Consider the following 15,800-nt stretch of genomic DNA (forward strand, 5'->3'; position numbering starts at 1 on the left):
TATGTAAGAATATCCATCGTTGGAATTTCGAGAACCTAAGGAACACAAAAATTAAGATAACAATTAATATGCGATATATGATTTTGATTTCTAGTTAACAAATATACGATTTGGTTTCATCTTTAGAGAAGTGTTGTCTGACCTACGACAGTTTGAATTTTCTACGGCCATTTAAAATCAATAGCTTAATGATGTCTTTTTTACCTACGTGAAAGAATTATCAACAGGGTGCTAATGTATACATTCAGAATCCAAAGAAAAAGGCTGTGAAAATGCAAGTAGGCACTTTTTGTTTTCCTAATTAAGAAATCGAAAACAAAAATTAGTACTTCCAAATAGATTTACATTGTTTTAATGTTGTCAATTGTCATTTTGAATGCTTAATTCAACAGATATAGACGGAAGTAAAATTTGAAGTATTAAAGAGTGCATAAAACTATTCCTCCTAAATATTTCGTAACATTGCTAAGTTATTGAATATATAGACCCATGCTTAAGTACGTGTCCTAGATGCGCTTAAGGTATTTAGTTACAATAATATATTTGCTTCATCTGATACTACCCTCAACCGCAATGTTTTTATCTTATTATATCGAAATTCATATTTTATTTCGCTAAAATTGTTTCTGATTTACTTTCCGCTTTCTCATTTCCGTGCAGTAAACTTGGATACGGTAATTATATATGGAGCTTAGTGTCTTATTGTTTAATAACGAGTCTTAGCTTTCAAATATTTTATTGGCTGCCGTTGCCGAATAGTGTTACCTGAGAAGGAATATCTTCCAATTACCTAGAGTTTCGAAATAACGTTGTTTTCGCTAGGCTATCTTGTGTTGCGCTACAGTAACACCACTTGCCAAACCTAAACAAATACTAGCCGACCGTACCATTCTCAGCTCGCCACTACCAACCTCTAAAGAACCATTTATACGGGGCAATTGAAATCGACTAACTCCAATTGTATAGTTAAATTGGAGTATTTTGGTTTGTATTTGCAACCAAAGGTTTTTAAACTAGTATCTCTTTCGGAGAAGCTTTTTTGCCTCTGCAAAAGTTCCTTTCTCGAATTGGTTTTTTGAGGAAAAGCAAGTTAATAAACTAATTATATTATATATAATTAGCAATTTTATAAAAAAAATAAAAAAATAGCCCTGATTGCTGGCAACTGTGAGCTGAACATTGGTTAATCGGTCCATCTTTTTTTAAATATTTTACATCGCTACTTTTAAGTGCTTGACACTTGCATTTAATAGCTACTTTCTTTCCTTCATAAAAATTCCTTTTTTTTCCTTTAGTTTTCCGGTTAATTCCTTACGAAATTTTTTTCGTACGCTTCCCTTTTTTACTCTGATAATTCTTTGAAGCAATGTCTGCTCTTTCGACCTTAAAAAAGCGCCTTGCTGCGTGTAACCGAGCATCCCAATACAAGTTGGAAACAAGCTTAAACCCTATGCCTACATTTCGTTTGCTACGCAATACGAAATGGTCATGGACACATTTGCAATATGTGTTTCTAGCAGGTAATTTGATTTTTGCTTGTATTGTCATTGAATCTCCTGGATTCTGGGGGAAATTTGGCATTGCCTGTCTTTTGGCCATTGCGTTGACCGTTCCTTTAACACGCCAAATTTTTTTTCCTGCCATTGTTATCATCACCTGGGCAATTTTATTTTACTCTTGTAGGTTTATTCCAGAACGCTGGCGTCCACCCATATGGGTTCGTGTTTTACCCACACTTGAAAATATTCTTTATGGCTCTAATCTTTCTAGTCTTCTCTCGAAAACCACGCATAGCATCCTTGATATTTTGGCCTGGGTTCCATATGGAGTCATGCATTATTCGGCTCCTTTTATCATTTCATTTATTCTTTTCATCTTTGCACCTCCTGGAACTCTTCCAGTTTGGGCTCGAACTTTTGGTTATATGAATTTATTTGGTGTTCTTATCCAAATGGCTTTCCCCTGTTCTCCTCCTTGGTATGAAAATATGTATGGTTTAGAACCTGCCACGTATGCAGTACGTGGCTCTCCTGGTGGATTGGCCCGTATTGATGCTCTCTTCGGCACTAGCATTTACACTGATGGTTTTTCTAACTCTCCGGTTGTTTTTGGTGCCTTTCCATCTCTTCACGCTGGATGGGCCATGCTGGAAGCACTTTTCCTTTCGCATGTGTTTCCTCGATACCGCTTCTGCTTTTATGGATATGTTCTATGGCTTTGCTGGTGTACTATGTACCTTACCCACCACTACTTTGTAGATTTGGTCGGCGGTATGTGTTTAGCTATTATATGCTTCGTTTTTGCTCAAAAGCTACGCCTCCCACAGTTGCAAACTGGTAAAATCCTTCGTTGGGAATACGAGTTTGTTATCCACGGTCATGGTCTTTCCGAAAAAACCAGCAACTCCTTGGCTCGTACCGGCAGCCCATACTTACTTGGAAGGGATTCTTTTACTCAAAACCCTAATGCAGTAGCCTTCATGAGTGGTCTTAACAATATGGAACTTGCTAACACCGATCATGAATGGTCCGTGGGTTCATCATCACCTGAGCCGTTACCTAGTCCTGCTGCTGATTTGATTGATCGTCCTGCCAGTACCACTTCCTCCATCTTTGATGCAAGTCATCTTCCTTAAATCAACGTGCTTTAAGAATATATTTCCAAAAGCTACATGATACATTGACTAGAATCGGTTTGATTCATAGTGGTATTGGAATGATGTTGTTCATTGTGTTTTTTAACTGTTAATCTGACATCCATTGAGTCATTCTTTACAATTTGTAAAATTAATTTGTATCACTAATTTTGAAGGAAGCTATTTTGGTATTAATACCGCTTTTGGTCTCCACTTCCTTTTCGAAACTCTTAACAGCGATTAGGCCGGGTATCTTCCAGTGTGATGTATAGGTATTTGTCGTTTTTTTATCATTTCCGTTAATAAAGAACTCTTTTATCCAGCTTCTTACACTGTCAACTGTTGTGAAAGGAACACATTTAGAATTTCATTTTCCTTATTTGTTGTGATTTAAATCGTTTGACATAATTTTAAATTTGGTTTGAAATGTGTGTGAGAAGGCTTGTTTTATTCATTTAGTTTATTGCTTGTTTGCACGAAAATCCAGAACGGAGCATTAATGTAATCCTTTTTTATTCTGTAAAGCGTTTTTATACAAATGTTGGTTATACGTTTCTAAAATAAGAATATTGTTATAATAATATAGTTTTTTCTATCATTTGTTACACACACTAAAGAGACATTAAGGATAAGCAAATGTGTTAAAATGATAATATATTTTGGAAACATTTATAAAGAAATTAAGCAGCTTTGACTAACTACATTTTTGTTTTTTTCCTAAGCAAAACTGTATAGTTATACACGCGAGCTGTATTCACTTCCATTGTAGTGACTTGAGCTCTCAAAAATTCCAAATCTTCTTTACATGCTTTCAATGTTTCTTCCGCTGAGTTCAGCTTCTGCGTTAACAATGCTTCTGCCTCTTCAACCGTATACTCAAGCATAACATTTGCACCTAACCAAAGGTAGACATTGTCTTTAGCTTCTACTTCTGCTTTTGCATTTAATGTGTCATTTAGTTCATATGTAACAGTAAAAGAGTCACCTTGTCGCTCTTTCAAGAACTGAACACTCTGTAACGTTTTTCGAATGTCAGGAATTTTGTCATCCAAACTAGCAACTCTCCTGACCACACTAGTCTCCATGAATTTGTACTTTCTAAATTACATTATATTAATATGAAATAACATATATATCCTTACGCAATTGCTTCTTGGAACTTTTCGAGATGACCTTGAGCTTCCTCCATAGATAACTCTTTGAACTCAAAAAATTGAGCGGGTGGAATTCCCCGTGGATTTCTATTCATATTAGTTATTTTTTTAAAAAGTATTATACTTCAGTACATACGAAGAACTCATTCTCTATGCAACAGAAAAAGGGGCGGTTGTTTTGAACAGGTAACTGAGTGTCAAAGGTAATAGGTATAGTAATGTTACAAATTTGGAAATGCGTATTATTCCCTAATTACCAAATCTAACCAAGTCTGAACTACACAGTCTAAATAGGCAGAATATTTTGGTTATACACATGTAATTGATAATTGTTGCAAAATCTATTCATCCAATTTACCAACCATAACCTGTATAGAACCATTGCGCAGCGTAATGCATTTTCATTTGAAAGTACTAGCGAGAGTTTTATATCACTAAACTTTTTAAACGTTTTTTAATTACTTGAAATCACATATTTTAGTTAAACATATTCTGTTTGGAAAAGGCAGTTTTGTTGAAAAAATTGTATTTGAAAGACAACTTTATAGAAGGATAGTAAGAAAGTTAATTCCTAAATGGTCTATATTGAACCAAAAATAGTTACATTAAAAAACGAGAGTCATTAAAAGAGCAGATAAATTTGACATTAGAACCACTTTGGAACATTAATCGAAATTTAATCAATCATACAAACAAAAAAATTACAAAGTGCTCGTTTAGGTCACTGATCAAGAAGGGCGGACGGTATAAAGTAATTTGAAGTAAAATCAAAAATGTCAGCGAATAATTTAGAGGGATCCTCCGTGGTTTCAGGTTCTGCATCTTGCATAGGCGGTTCATTTGGGTGTAACATACTGTTGATGAATCTTAAAACATATCCAAATCGGACAGCCATGCCATCATCAAATGTTACGATATCAACCATTCTTTCTTGTACATATAATGTTATGTCACCTAAGTCAGAAGGCACCTCAAAGCCTTTATCACGGCAAAACGCAGCCAACATGAGGGCGTGGATAATCTCCAACAACGCTACCAAAAGCCAGCCTCGTTTTTCTAATATAGTGATTTGAGATATGAGTAGCCTCACGCACTGAATACAACTTTCACCCAAATTACCAATAATAGTTTCTTCATCTTCTAAAATCCCTGAATCCAGGGTAATAAAACATTGATACAAATTCACACGTGCAGTCCAGAACACCATTTTCAAAAATATGTATCGAAATTGAATATCTTCATTAGAAGGGTCATAAAACTTTGCTTCTATATCTACCAAAATAAGCGAAAGCTGTGATTCATAACTCTCCAGTTTATCAATGAATTTACTAACGGTGAGTGAATGAACAGATTTATAGATTGAAACACCACAATCAAGTAACCTTCCAAGAAGTAGATGAAAATTGTAGCTAATATCGTCATTAAAAAAACAACGAAGCGGCTTGAGACGACCATAAGTGTCGTGTTGAATGAATGGCGGACGGTACTTTAATACACATTCCAAACCATCAATTTCACAGAGAGCAAACCACAAATCTGACGTATTTTTTCCTATTTTTTCCGTAACTTGGAAGAGGGGAGTTACTAAGGTTGATACGTGAATGCTTCTACATAAGTCAGTATTCACTCCTCTTATTCTTGTGCGAAATTTTGTTGCATACGCTCGCAAAAGCAGCATCTGAATTATTTCTTTATCAGGCAAGCATAAATGTTTATATTCCTGCTCGGATATCTCGTTAAGTTTTAAATTTATAAGACGGCTGGATTCCAATGGAGTAATCCCCGCCGAATTATAAAAATTGAGAATAACATCAGGCAAATCGCTCAGCTGGATAGTTGCAGCAATAATTGGTAATAAAGTGAAGGCATCTTCGTACGAAAAAGATTCTGGTGATTCAATGTTGTTTAAGCTTTTTTCTACTGTCTCTTGATCATAAATAGGACAGACAACATTTAGTGTTTTAAAAAATAAATTAACAATTTTCTGTGATATGCAAAATGGCGGTAAAAGGTTCGCCAAACTCTCAACAACCACATTATCTTTATAGCTACTGTAAGCCTGAATTGAAAACGAAGGTCGAGATGAGCACATGTCGCTATCCTTTCTATATTTAATCAACTCAAAGAGTGATCTCCATCCATAAAAATCAAATTTCTCATTTTTTTTCGGATTAATATCGGGAGAAACTTCCAGTGTGGTTTCAGAATCAGAAGCATTTTCGCTATGACTAGGATGTGGTCCGACGTTCATTTTATCAATGGTATCATCTGCGTAAGTGCAAACCTCGTTCCTTTCTTTACATCGAGAGCAAGGCTGCTGACGGTCGCATTTGACCTTGCGGCGCCTACAAATTAAACATGATTTTGGGCTGCGTTTTCGAAATTTCTTTAAAGCTGGAGGAGAGGAAGACATTATTAGAAGTATTGATAACTTGATAATTTCCTTTCAAGCAATTGTAGTTGCCTCCGTATTTGAAGTGGAGGCACAAAATAAAACGAGGATCCTTCAAAACTTCCTATTTTAGAGAATCCTTTAAAAGCACCTTGATATTCAGACCGACCAGCGGTTGTTATTTCTAATTAAAAAAATTAACCTGATAATATACTTTAAATAAAGTTCCTTAATTGCAACTTCAGATTGGGAGGCACTTGTATTACTAGTAATGAAAAGATTATAATATAAAAGTTACTACTTACTTACTTACTAAGCTTACAACGTACTAGTCGGCGTTGCGTAGCAGTGCATCGCTGTTATCAGATCAATTAAACTGCACGTTTACCTAAGTAGTAAAATATTAAAAGGACATTTGACATTCATGATCATCAAATTAATAATAAAAATATGTCGTTGTTATTAATTTTTACTCGCTAAATCTCTTAATCAGTAAAAATCAAGTATCGAAACTTTCTTCCTAACGATTTATTACCATTTTTTGTATGCATCGAAAAAAATACAAATGAACAGTTGATAGTCCGTGCAGCAAGAAAAATTACTTGTCTGTTGGTTTTTACATATAAATGCTTCAAGAATAACTGAGAAAAAAGTGAAATAAATATTGAAGACAAGGACATATATATCGCAAAACCATATTAACAAAGTGCTACCTAAAACACTTGTTAACAAATAATATATATAAACCTTTTCTAAGGTCAGATATCAAAAATCAGGTTGCTTGAGCTCTGCGAGCTGCTCTAATATCTTTTGAAGTTGCTTGTTTCCAGCAACTGAAGACCTTTGGCGGCTTTCTTGAGAATGCAATGCTTCGTAATTATCACGAGCATAATTTTTAGGCATCTCATTCACAACAAATTGGGACTGAGATGTAATTGTTCCAAATGATCCTCCGGTATCATTAGGATTAAAACTAACTCTAGTTGGAATGTATGAAGTAGTGCTATAGGTATTTTGAATGAATCCTAATAAATGGTGAAGATTAACAGAATCTAAAGAACCTACTAAAGCTGGTAGATTAGGATTCGTTGATATACAGGGAGATGGCACGTCAGGCACAATACGCTCACCATTATACGATGGCGTACTAGAAGCAGCTGAGTGCATGAGAGAAGTCTTTGCGTGGTGAACAATACTTGCAGCAACCATCACGTCCACAGCAGCATATTCTATAAAGACAAAGTTAGAGTTCTGTCAAAACACATATATCTTTATTCAACGTACCATCACAACGGACTTCTGAATCGCTAGATCCGTCTTTAAACACTTGAACCGACACCTTCCCTAGGTGAGCCAAACCGGCGTTTATCAAGATAATGGATTTAACGCTGTTAATAATACAGCTTTTAATAATGACTTGTAAGTTTGAGTCACGGTACAAACAAGTGGTATGTATATTCAATCGACGCTCCTGAAAGACTTTTTCCACTCCCCATACAAATTCCTTTGGACAGTCTTCCGTGACTAGTATTTCACAATCAGGGCTGAAGTTTTTAGACATGGATATAGATCCCTTTCTATCGTAGGATTTACCCTTCGACATTAAAGGAGATCGCGTGCGTTTTCTGTATTACGTTAGCAAGGCTAAAAAAACAAACAAAATTGCGATGTTTTGCGAAATTAATTGCAGCAACGATAATTCCTTACCTGCTACTAGTGGGATAAGGAAGGTTTCCAATCATTTCAGAATATTGATTACTTTTGGTAACATGTGATCCTTTCTTCATGTTTTCTATTTGATTTTGATATTTCTTCTGAATTTTAGAAATTTCCAAATGCAGCTTTTGACCCCGAACAAAATTGCCTTGTTCCGCATTTAAAGCCCTAGCACAATCTTCGTTTGTAAAAAACTGAACGAAACCATAATTTGCTTTTAAAACTATCTGTGCTAAAGGCCCATAAATTTTAAAAACTTTCCACAAATTTCGTTTAGATAAGCTCTTTGTATTTAGATGACCCAAAAATAAGCGAGAAGCTGAAGGAAATTGCCCTGGATACCAGTTTGACATTATACTTTCTTCATCTTTCAAAAATTGTTGAAATCTTTGTTCATCCTCTAAGTTCATTTGCAACGATTTCTCGGCAGCATTGTTACCCAAATATTCAACATTTTGTGCTTCATGATTAAGTTGCAAATTTTCAGGACTATACGCAGATTCCGGGGAACTGGGTGTCTGGGGATTATGATGTTCATGTAATTCATTATGCTCATTATAATAATTGGGCAAATTAGCACTATACGAATAAATACTAGTCCTGTGAGCCTCAGGACTAGTTGACAAGTCTTTAGAATAGGGAATAAAATCAGTAGTTCTATAAGGTAAATCTAATTTCTCATGAGACTTTCCATATTCAATTTCTTCAAAATTCACCGAGCTATAAGTTTTTGACGGATCATAATAAGTGGTGTTTTGTAAGGATTGTTCAGGTAAATGCTCTGAAGCGGTCTGAAAATCGTATACTTGTAAATCTTTAGTAGAAGAGTTTTCAGTTTCTTGTTCCACTGGTTCATTGGATATCGAAAAAGGCTTATTTTGCTCAACGTCGAGTGAAGGAGGACTTTGAGAGGTAGATCCGTTTCCCCCCGAAACACTTGGTTGAGTAGTGGAAAGTGAATCCTTACTTTGAAAGTCGGAAGAAGTTGACTCTAAAATTGGAGCTCCATATATGTTTTTAGAAATTTCCTCATTGTTGGTGTCCGAAACTGGAATATTATTATAAGTATCTGAAGGAGTTAACCGAATGTTGCTAGTAGCTGAGTTTAATATTGGTATCTCCAAACTTCCAGAAGGAATACCGGATACTTGATCAAAGTTTGCATCATCTGACTTATTCCCATCCTTATTTTCTAATGTACGTTCATCAACGTTGTTGAATAAAGTGTCGTCTTGTGTTTGTAAAGCACTTATCGAAGCAGCAGCCTGTTTGACAGGTGAGTTGTAGTCTGGTTCATATGGAGATGATACCTGGTCTTGAAGCTCGGAGTTTGTACTGGTTTCTAAAATATTCTGCACAGGAGTTTCCACTTGGAACGAAGAATCTTTAGACGAGGATGACATTTATTGATTGACTTGAAAAGTAAAACCAAAATAAAACATCAAATTTTTTTAATTTATTATTATTAACAGGGAATATGAAGGAGAATTAAGAGGACAGAGTAACAAAAACAAAATTAGCTTTAAAAGATTAAAGTACTAAATTTTATGCATTTGATAAACTGGTCCAATTTTTAAATAAAATATTTACACAAGGTGCAATGAATGGAAATAACTAGAGGGTGAAACAGAAAAAGTAAAAATTTCACACTCAACCAAATGTGTAAAGAGTTGGCGATTAAAAGGAAATTTATGCAGATGGTTTTCTTCCAACTACCTTTATTTTTTTTTCTTCTTCACAACTTTATGTCTTAGGTAGAAGATACGGCGGAGTGGTACTAAAATTGCATCCTTTAAATAGATGAAAAATTAAGTTGCCACTCAAATGAATGGAACTTCGGGCTTTTCAAAACCACCGCCAGGGAAATGACATGAAAACAATTTTACTATCCCGAAATTTTCTTTTTTTCAGCTTCTGCACTGATAGCATAATCGTTTCCAAAACAAACTGTAAACTAAATTTTCATAAAAGCAGTAAATTTTCAAACTTGGAGATATCGGGGTAGGGTTACCGTTATTGCAGTTCAAATAACCATTGCTATTATTTAATATGTATAAAAAAACCATGTAGTAATAGACTCGTGTGCAAAGTACACTTCAGCTGGGTTTGAGGTGCAAGGTTGCCAATTAAGAAACGTAGTACTGATTCTTTTCACCTCTACCATACTTATTCAATGTTAAATGCTTATAACATTGATATCCACGGTTTTCATCCTATATTCAAACTATGCTTCCTGCCTTTAGTAACAAGCTTGCGTAATGCATTGTTTCCTGCATTTATTCGTTTGTTAAATTATAACGATATTTTGACGATTATACTATCCTTCCGTAACGTTAATATAATAATCAAAAATTTATATTGTTATAGGTCTTTAAAGGTAAAATCAATGTAAATAAATGTATTATTGCTAACATGTAGAAAATTTGATACTAACTTGAAAATTTTATGCAAGTACAAAATGGACTGTCCATTCAAGCAATGCCTTTCACTCTTGTATGTTTTGTTAAACTTTGCGTGGAAGAAACGCTTTCAAAATTATGGCTGAAGTTCGATCGAAAGAGAAGGAAACAATAATTACGTTTGCGAGACAAAACTAGTTTTTAAAAAAATTTTGTATATATATTTAAGTGGCTGTTAGTCTAATTATTATTTATTTTATTCATTCTTTAGATTTTATTTTATTTTATTTTTTATGTCGTATAGTATTACTTTATTTACGTTTCAATATGTATTTTTTGTTAAATTGCTTATTCACGAAATATTTTTCCATTTGCAATAAAATTTCTTTTCCTTTACTATATTTGCTTATTTAAAGTTCTTTTTTAATCACAACTCTATGACAATTTTCTACTCCTCATTTATAATACGAAAACTGAACAATCATAAAATTGAACTGTTTTACTTCACATAAATATCCAGCTACGATACTCCTATACCGTTTTTACATAGACAACAATCTCAAAATCGCAATATGATCATCCATTTACATATTCTATACTCTATGTACTATAACGCTTCTTAGTGCCTGGTTTACTCTTTCAAAGCTGTCAGGTGCATAAATATTGATGACAGAAAATCACCACAAGCGCACTCAAAGGCTTAAATAAAATAAACATTATCTATCGTTCGTTTTTTTTGGTAAAGAAAAAATGCTTCCACAAAGTTAAATTGTCACTTTTTCCCCATGTTTTATTTACCTTCAACGCCTCGTTGAAGGCCATTCTGCATCTCAAATTTGTCGCACTTTTCATGCAAGTTGAAAAATTGGTTATACACAATTTAAACCTCATACGAGGAGCTTCTTCCTCTCATCTGATTTTTAACACTGAAGTTTATCCTCATACTCACATATAACAATAGCGTTGGGTGTAGCATGGCAACAAAGGTTCCTGCGGTAGTAGGTAAAAGGCCCCCACGCTTGACTGATCCCCCACGGCTGATGACCACTAGTATTAAGGTCGCTGACGTTCTTCCTTTTCCTTTATACATCTTGTACAGACTGGGTCATTAGGTCTTCTCTCTACAACCATCGTCTAAACAAAAAGATGTCAGAAACTATATCGGATCCTTATCCTCTAACTAATCCAAATGCTCCATTAGGGCACCCAGGGCATTTGAATTCTACACAGCAAGCTACGCTAGATAGCATGCGTTTAGAGTTACAAAAACTTGGATACACGGAAAGATTAGACGATGCCACTTTAGTAAGTTGTACAGCAGGAAACTTTGTGTTTGTACTAATGGATTCTTAGTTGCGTTTTTTGAGAGCCCGTAAATTTAATTTGCAACAGTCGCTGGAAATGTTTATTAAATGCGAAAAGTGGAGAAAAGAATTTGGTGTTGATGATCTTATCAAAAACTTTCATTATGATGAGAAAGAAGCCGTTTCCAAATATTACCCTCAATTTTATCATAAAACTGACATCGACGGCCGTCCGGTATACGTTGAGCAACTCGGTAACATTGATTTGAAGAAGTTGTACCAAATCACGACTCCCGAGCGTATGATGCAAAATTTGGTTTATGAATATGAAATGCTTGCTTTAAAACGGTTTGTAAGTAAATTCAAATGATTAAATGTATCTCCAGTAATTCTCATAATCAAACCTTTCCTTTGGATTTGCATATTCCATATAAGGCTGGTTTTTCGGCTTTTTAATAGAAAAACTTTTGGTTTTCTACTGTGTTGAATTTTTTGTGATATATTTTTTCATTTTGATATTTCTTTTCATCTTTATTAACCGTCTTCAGCCCGCTTGTTCTCGTAAAGCAGGAGGCTTGATTGAAACTTCGTGCACAATCATGGATCTAAAGGGTGTTGGTATTACTAGTATTCACTCGGTTTACAGCTACATTCGTCAAGCATCAAGCATTGTAAGTTGAAAATGTTGAAATTTTTGTTCTTTTTTTTTTTTTTCAAGTATTAACACGTTAAAGAGTCAAGATTATTACCCCGAAAGGATGGGCAAGTTTTATGTAATTAACGCTCCTTGGGGATTCTCTTCTGCCTTTAATCTTATCAAAGGTTTTTTGGATGAGGCAACTGTCAAAAAAATTCATATTTTAGGCTCAAACTATAAGAGTGCTCTGCTCGAACAAATCCCTGCTGATAATCTTCCTGCTAAACTCGGTGGAAACTGCCAATGTCCAGGTGGCTGCGAACTATCTGACGCCGGTCCATGGCATGAAGAACAGTGGATGAACAAAAATTAGACTTCTTTCTCCGAACGGGATTTAATTGCTAGAATAGATGAATGTGGTTTGTCCTTTGATAAGAGTAATAGTGTGTAGAGTTTTTGCCGATCTTTCAACTTTGTTCTGCGTTTTAGTTCTTAAAGGTCTTCGTTCTATTTTTACTCAGCATCTCAGGTACTTCCTTCTACTTACGGTTTACTATTCGACGAAATTATCGTATATAGATCGAAGCATATATAAATATTTTATTTCGAAAGTCATGTGTTGATCCATCATCAACATCATGGGATGGTTGCTGTTACAATTCTTAATCCTTATAGAAGGTCTCAATACATATATCGTTCATTAATTTTCCAAAAAAGGACGCTCGATGATCCAACTGATTTGATTGTTTCATCCATTCTAGATTATCCGAAGTTTTTAAATTTGTAATTCATCTACTTTGATTATTTTTTTACTTTTTGATCAAAATTGAATGCCTATATTATAAAAGACCTCTCTATAGTTGCCTGCTAATAGTTTCACAATTTTGAACTAATCATAAATAATTGCTTTTACATAATTCTGCTAAGATTTTGCATTTGTGTAAAATATTTTATATATATAAAAATAGCTCTTGTATTTCGTACTTTAACGATGTCTATATTCAAGTTCGGTAATTCGTTGAGCGTGTGGTAAAAGTGCTTGAAAATTCCTGAACCAAACCAAAAACCTTACTGATCCAGTAGGGTAAACAATAGCATAATGGATGAGTCAGAATTGTTTAAGGGTTTAATGAATAGTACAGCCTATTGCTCTGAATTGGCAAAGGTTGATATACCGTTTTATAAATCAATTGATACCGAATTCAATGAAAACATAAAAAGTGTTTCTTCTCGTTTTATGAGATTAATTGAATTGCTTCTTTCTAAAGTAGACAGAAGTCGGGCGGAGGATATTGTGGACGTTGAAGATATAGATAATAGATGGGCAGAAGTATCGGACACATTAGACATACTCTTTGAAAAAGCTGTAAGTGAATTTTTGAAATTGTAAACGGATTTTATTTAACTAAGACGTATGAATATAGGACTATTCTATCGATAAAGCTCAAGGACTTTTAAAAAAGCCAGCGATCGAAACCCATGCGTCGACAAGCGATGTTGCCAATAAAAAACCAAAGAAAGAAAAGTTGCCCTACAAGGTTATTCACGCAGCTCATCTTACTAAGCCTCAATTAAGGTTTCGAGTACAGCCTAATAATTCCAGGGAGTTTGTGTGGTCTTGGAAGTTAACTGAAAAACCACATTCGTTAGTACCGCTCGAAAAGATTATCGCTCAAGTCAAATTGGACCCTAGTCTCAAAAACTCGTTACCACATCCATATGAACCAGAAATACAAAATAGCGTATATCCTCCATGGGTTTCAGAAATGTCTAATCCCATCGATACTGGCTCTGTCGACGAAACAGAACCTATCTGGGTTAGTACTGAAAGTCAGTTATCGGATATGCTAAAAGAATTACAAAACAGCAAAGAAATAGCCGTTGATCTTGAACACCATGATTACAGATCATTTAGAGGGTTCGTCTGTCTAATGCAAATTAGTAATAGAGAAAAAGATTGGATTGTTGACACCTTGGAACTCCGCGAAGAGCTTGAAGCTTTGAATGTTGTTTTTACTAATCCAAATATCATTAAAGTTTTTCATGGTGCAACTATGGATATCATTTGGCTGCAAAGAGATTTCGGGCTTTACGTTGTAAACTTATTTGATACATACTATGCTACTAAAGTTTTAGGATTTGAGGGTCATGGTCTGGCTTTTCTGTTACAAAAGTATTGTGATTATGATGCAGATAAAAGATACCAAATGGCTGATTGGAGAATCCGTCCTTTGCCTCGGGAAATGTTAAAATATGCTCAATCTGATACGCATTATTTGTTATATATTTGGGATCATTTACGAAATGAACTCATATCAAAATCAGCTGAAAGAAAAGAAAATCTTATGCAATCAGTGTTCAATTCCAGTAAACAAATATCTCTTAGAAAGTATGAACTTGAGCCTTATGATCCTATTTATGGACTTGGTACTGATGGCTGGAGAAATGTACTTACTAAGTTTGGCTCTTCTAAAATAATTGGACGGGAAGCTTTGATGATTTATCGAGCACTGCACGATTGGAGAGATTCCGTAGCCCGAAAAGAAGATGAAAGTGTTCGCTATGTGTTGCCAAATCGTTTACTTATTGCGATTGCCGCCAGTAAACCGGTTGAAGCGGCTGATGTGTTTTCAATTTCTAAGCAATTGACACCAATTGCTCGCATGTATGTTGAAGATATCGTTAAAGTCGTTCAAGAAGCCGAAAAGTTGTATAATGAGCAAGTAGATCGTGAGAAATCCCAATTTAAAGAAGTTGAGAAGCAAAATCAACCGCTAGCAGTTTTTTCCGAATCGAATACTTTGGGTGATTACAAAGTTGACTCCAGTGTTTTCGAGATTTCTAAACAAAATAGAAGTAAACTAAAGACTTTGCTGGCAAATGGATCTGCGTTTTGGATTGAGGGACAGTCGCAAGATGATTTACGGAAAGCTCGTAAAGAGAGACTCTTTATAGTGAACCAGAATATTCCTTTTTCATTAACTCTTCCTTGTACTCAAGGGCATGTTGAATCCGAATTGAATGTAAAGCAGTCCACTGTAACTGAAGCTGCAAACCCGAGTCTGAATGGAGAGAAGAAACAAGAGCCTATAGTCATTAGGGATTTAGGGCTGAACAAGCAAAAAAGGGATTCTTCTAAGCTTAATCATAAAGAACCCTCAAACCCCATAGAGGAGCGAAATGAAGATATTGAACCTTCGGAAGCTTCAACTTCAGTGTCAAAAAAACGGAAGCAAAAGAAGAAAAAGAAGAACAGCGGAAAACTTACTATTGAAGCCGAACATGTTTCTAATGACAGTCCAATTATCAATGAAGCACCTTTTGATTATAAAAATCAAAAGAATTTTATTGCTGACTTAGACTCTGATGTAGGAAAAAATAAATTTGGGAAACGGGGTTTTAATCCTCTTAACAAGGTAAGTTTACCAAAGCGAAATACTAGGGAACTCAAAAAAAGGAAGGTTTCAGACGGGAAGAGTACATCTTATTAATATCAGTTTTAATTTTAAATAAACGAAACAATTTTGACAAAATGAAAATTTACTTTTAAATACATTGTAGAA

At 34.8% G+C, this 15,800-nt stretch overlaps 6 protein-coding genes and 13 long non-coding RNA genes across 19 annotated transcripts; 10 read left to right on the forward strand and 9 right to left on the reverse strand.

Annotated features, from left to right (window-relative positions):
• Positions 1-115: 115 nt before the first annotated feature.
• SPOM_SPNCRNA.664 lies at positions 116-527 on the reverse strand. The gene has a single exon (NR_151029.1). It is a non-coding gene; the product is annotated as a non-coding RNA (long non-coding RNA).
• On the forward strand, positions 174-741 carry SPOM_SPNCRNA.156. Its single transcript, NR_150450.1, has one exon. It is a non-coding gene; the product is annotated as a non-coding RNA (long non-coding RNA).
• Positions 582-1,890, reverse strand: SPOM_SPNCRNA.665. Its single transcript, NR_151030.1, has one exon. It is a non-coding gene; the product is annotated as a non-coding RNA (long non-coding RNA).
• aur1 (inositol phosphorylceramide synthase Aur1) lies at positions 900-3,256 on the forward strand. Its single transcript, NM_001018398.3, has one exon. It carries the CDS (start codon positions 1,367-1,369, stop codon positions 2,633-2,635), a length of 1,269 nt encoding a protein of 422 aa, NP_592999.1. The 5' UTR covers positions 900-1,366; the 3' UTR covers positions 2,636-3,256.
• A 20-nt stretch (positions 3,257-3,276) lies between these two features.
• Positions 3,277-3,969, reverse strand: pfd3 (prefoldin subunit Pfd3). Its single transcript, NM_001018399.3, has 3 exons — positions 3,926-3,969; positions 3,778-3,876; positions 3,277-3,733 (listed from the first exon to the last, which is right to left on the reverse strand). Exons 1-3 carry the CDS (start codon positions 3,934-3,936, stop codon positions 3,334-3,336), a joined length of 510 nt encoding a protein of 169 aa, NP_593000.1. The 5' UTR covers positions 3,937-3,969; the 3' UTR covers positions 3,277-3,333.
• Positions 3,872-5,337, forward strand: SPOM_SPNCRNA.2254. The gene has a single exon (NR_191622.1). It is a non-coding gene; the product is annotated as a non-coding RNA (long non-coding RNA).
• SPOM_SPAC3H8.08C (transcription factor) lies at positions 4,299-6,451 on the reverse strand. Its single transcript, NM_001018400.3, has one exon. It carries the CDS (start codon positions 6,200-6,202, stop codon positions 4,511-4,513), a length of 1,692 nt encoding a protein of 563 aa, NP_593001.1. The 5' UTR covers positions 6,203-6,451; the 3' UTR covers positions 4,299-4,510.
• Positions 5,467-6,344, forward strand: SPOM_SPNCRNA.2255. The gene has a single exon (NR_191623.1). It is a non-coding gene; the product is annotated as a non-coding RNA (long non-coding RNA).
• Positions 6,452-6,578: 127 nt separating the features above from the next.
• On the forward strand, positions 6,579-8,564 carry SPOM_SPNCRNA.666. Its single transcript, NR_151031.1, has one exon. It is a non-coding gene; the product is annotated as a non-coding RNA (long non-coding RNA).
• nab3 (poly(A)-binding protein Nab3) lies at positions 6,763-9,662 on the reverse strand. Its single transcript, NM_001018401.3, has 3 exons — positions 7,889-9,662; positions 7,466-7,806; positions 6,763-7,410 (listed from the first exon to the last, which is right to left on the reverse strand). Exons 1-3 carry the CDS (start codon positions 9,298-9,300, stop codon positions 6,947-6,949), a joined length of 2,217 nt encoding a protein of 738 aa, NP_593002.1. The 5' UTR covers positions 9,301-9,662; the 3' UTR covers positions 6,763-6,946.
• SPOM_SPNCRNA.2256 lies at positions 8,755-9,443 on the forward strand. The gene has a single exon (NR_191624.1). It is a non-coding gene; the product is annotated as a non-coding RNA (long non-coding RNA).
• On the forward strand, positions 9,612-10,019 carry SPOM_SPNCRNA.2257. The gene has a single exon (NR_191625.1). It is a non-coding gene; the product is annotated as a non-coding RNA (long non-coding RNA).
• Positions 10,020-10,718: 699 nt separating this feature from the next.
• Positions 10,719-11,024, forward strand: SPOM_SPNCRNA.2258. Its single transcript, NR_191626.1, has one exon. It is a non-coding gene; the product is annotated as a non-coding RNA (long non-coding RNA).
• Positions 10,857-11,282, reverse strand: SPOM_SPNCRNA.667. Its single transcript, NR_151032.1, has one exon. It is a non-coding gene; the product is annotated as a non-coding RNA (long non-coding RNA).
• A 137-nt stretch (positions 11,283-11,419) lies between these two features.
• Positions 11,420-13,154, forward strand: spo20 (sec14 cytosolic factor family, phospholipid-intermembrane transfer protein Spo20/Sec14). Its single transcript, NM_001018402.3, has 4 exons — positions 11,420-11,601; positions 11,650-11,952; positions 12,149-12,271; positions 12,335-13,154. Exons 1-4 carry the CDS (start codon positions 11,443-11,445, stop codon positions 12,608-12,610), a joined length of 861 nt encoding a protein of 286 aa, NP_593003.1. The 5' UTR covers positions 11,420-11,442; the 3' UTR covers positions 12,611-13,154.
• SPOM_SPNCRNA.2259 lies at positions 11,980-12,293 on the reverse strand. The gene has a single exon (NR_191627.1). It is a non-coding gene; the product is annotated as a non-coding RNA (long non-coding RNA).
• SPOM_SPNCRNA.2260 lies at positions 12,505-14,112 on the reverse strand. Its single transcript, NR_191628.1, has one exon. It is a non-coding gene; the product is annotated as a non-coding RNA (long non-coding RNA).
• On the forward strand, positions 13,299-15,789 carry rrp6 (exosome 3'-5' exoribonuclease subunit Rrp6). Its single transcript, NM_001018403.3, has 2 exons — positions 13,299-13,603; positions 13,662-15,789. Exons 1-2 carry the CDS (start codon positions 13,337-13,339, stop codon positions 15,726-15,728), a joined length of 2,334 nt encoding a protein of 777 aa, NP_593004.2. The 5' UTR covers positions 13,299-13,336; the 3' UTR covers positions 15,729-15,789.
• On the reverse strand, positions 14,345-15,549 carry SPOM_SPNCRNA.2261. Its single transcript, NR_191629.1, has one exon. It is a non-coding gene; the product is annotated as a non-coding RNA (long non-coding RNA).
• Positions 15,790-15,800: the final 11 nt, after the last annotated feature.

The sequence above is a fragment of the Schizosaccharomyces pombe genome, assembly GCF_000002945.2.
Source record: "Schizosaccharomyces pombe strain 972h- genome assembly, chromosome: I".
Lineage (NCBI taxonomy): Eukaryota > Fungi > Ascomycota > Schizosaccharomycetes > Schizosaccharomycetales > Schizosaccharomycetaceae > Schizosaccharomyces > Schizosaccharomyces pombe.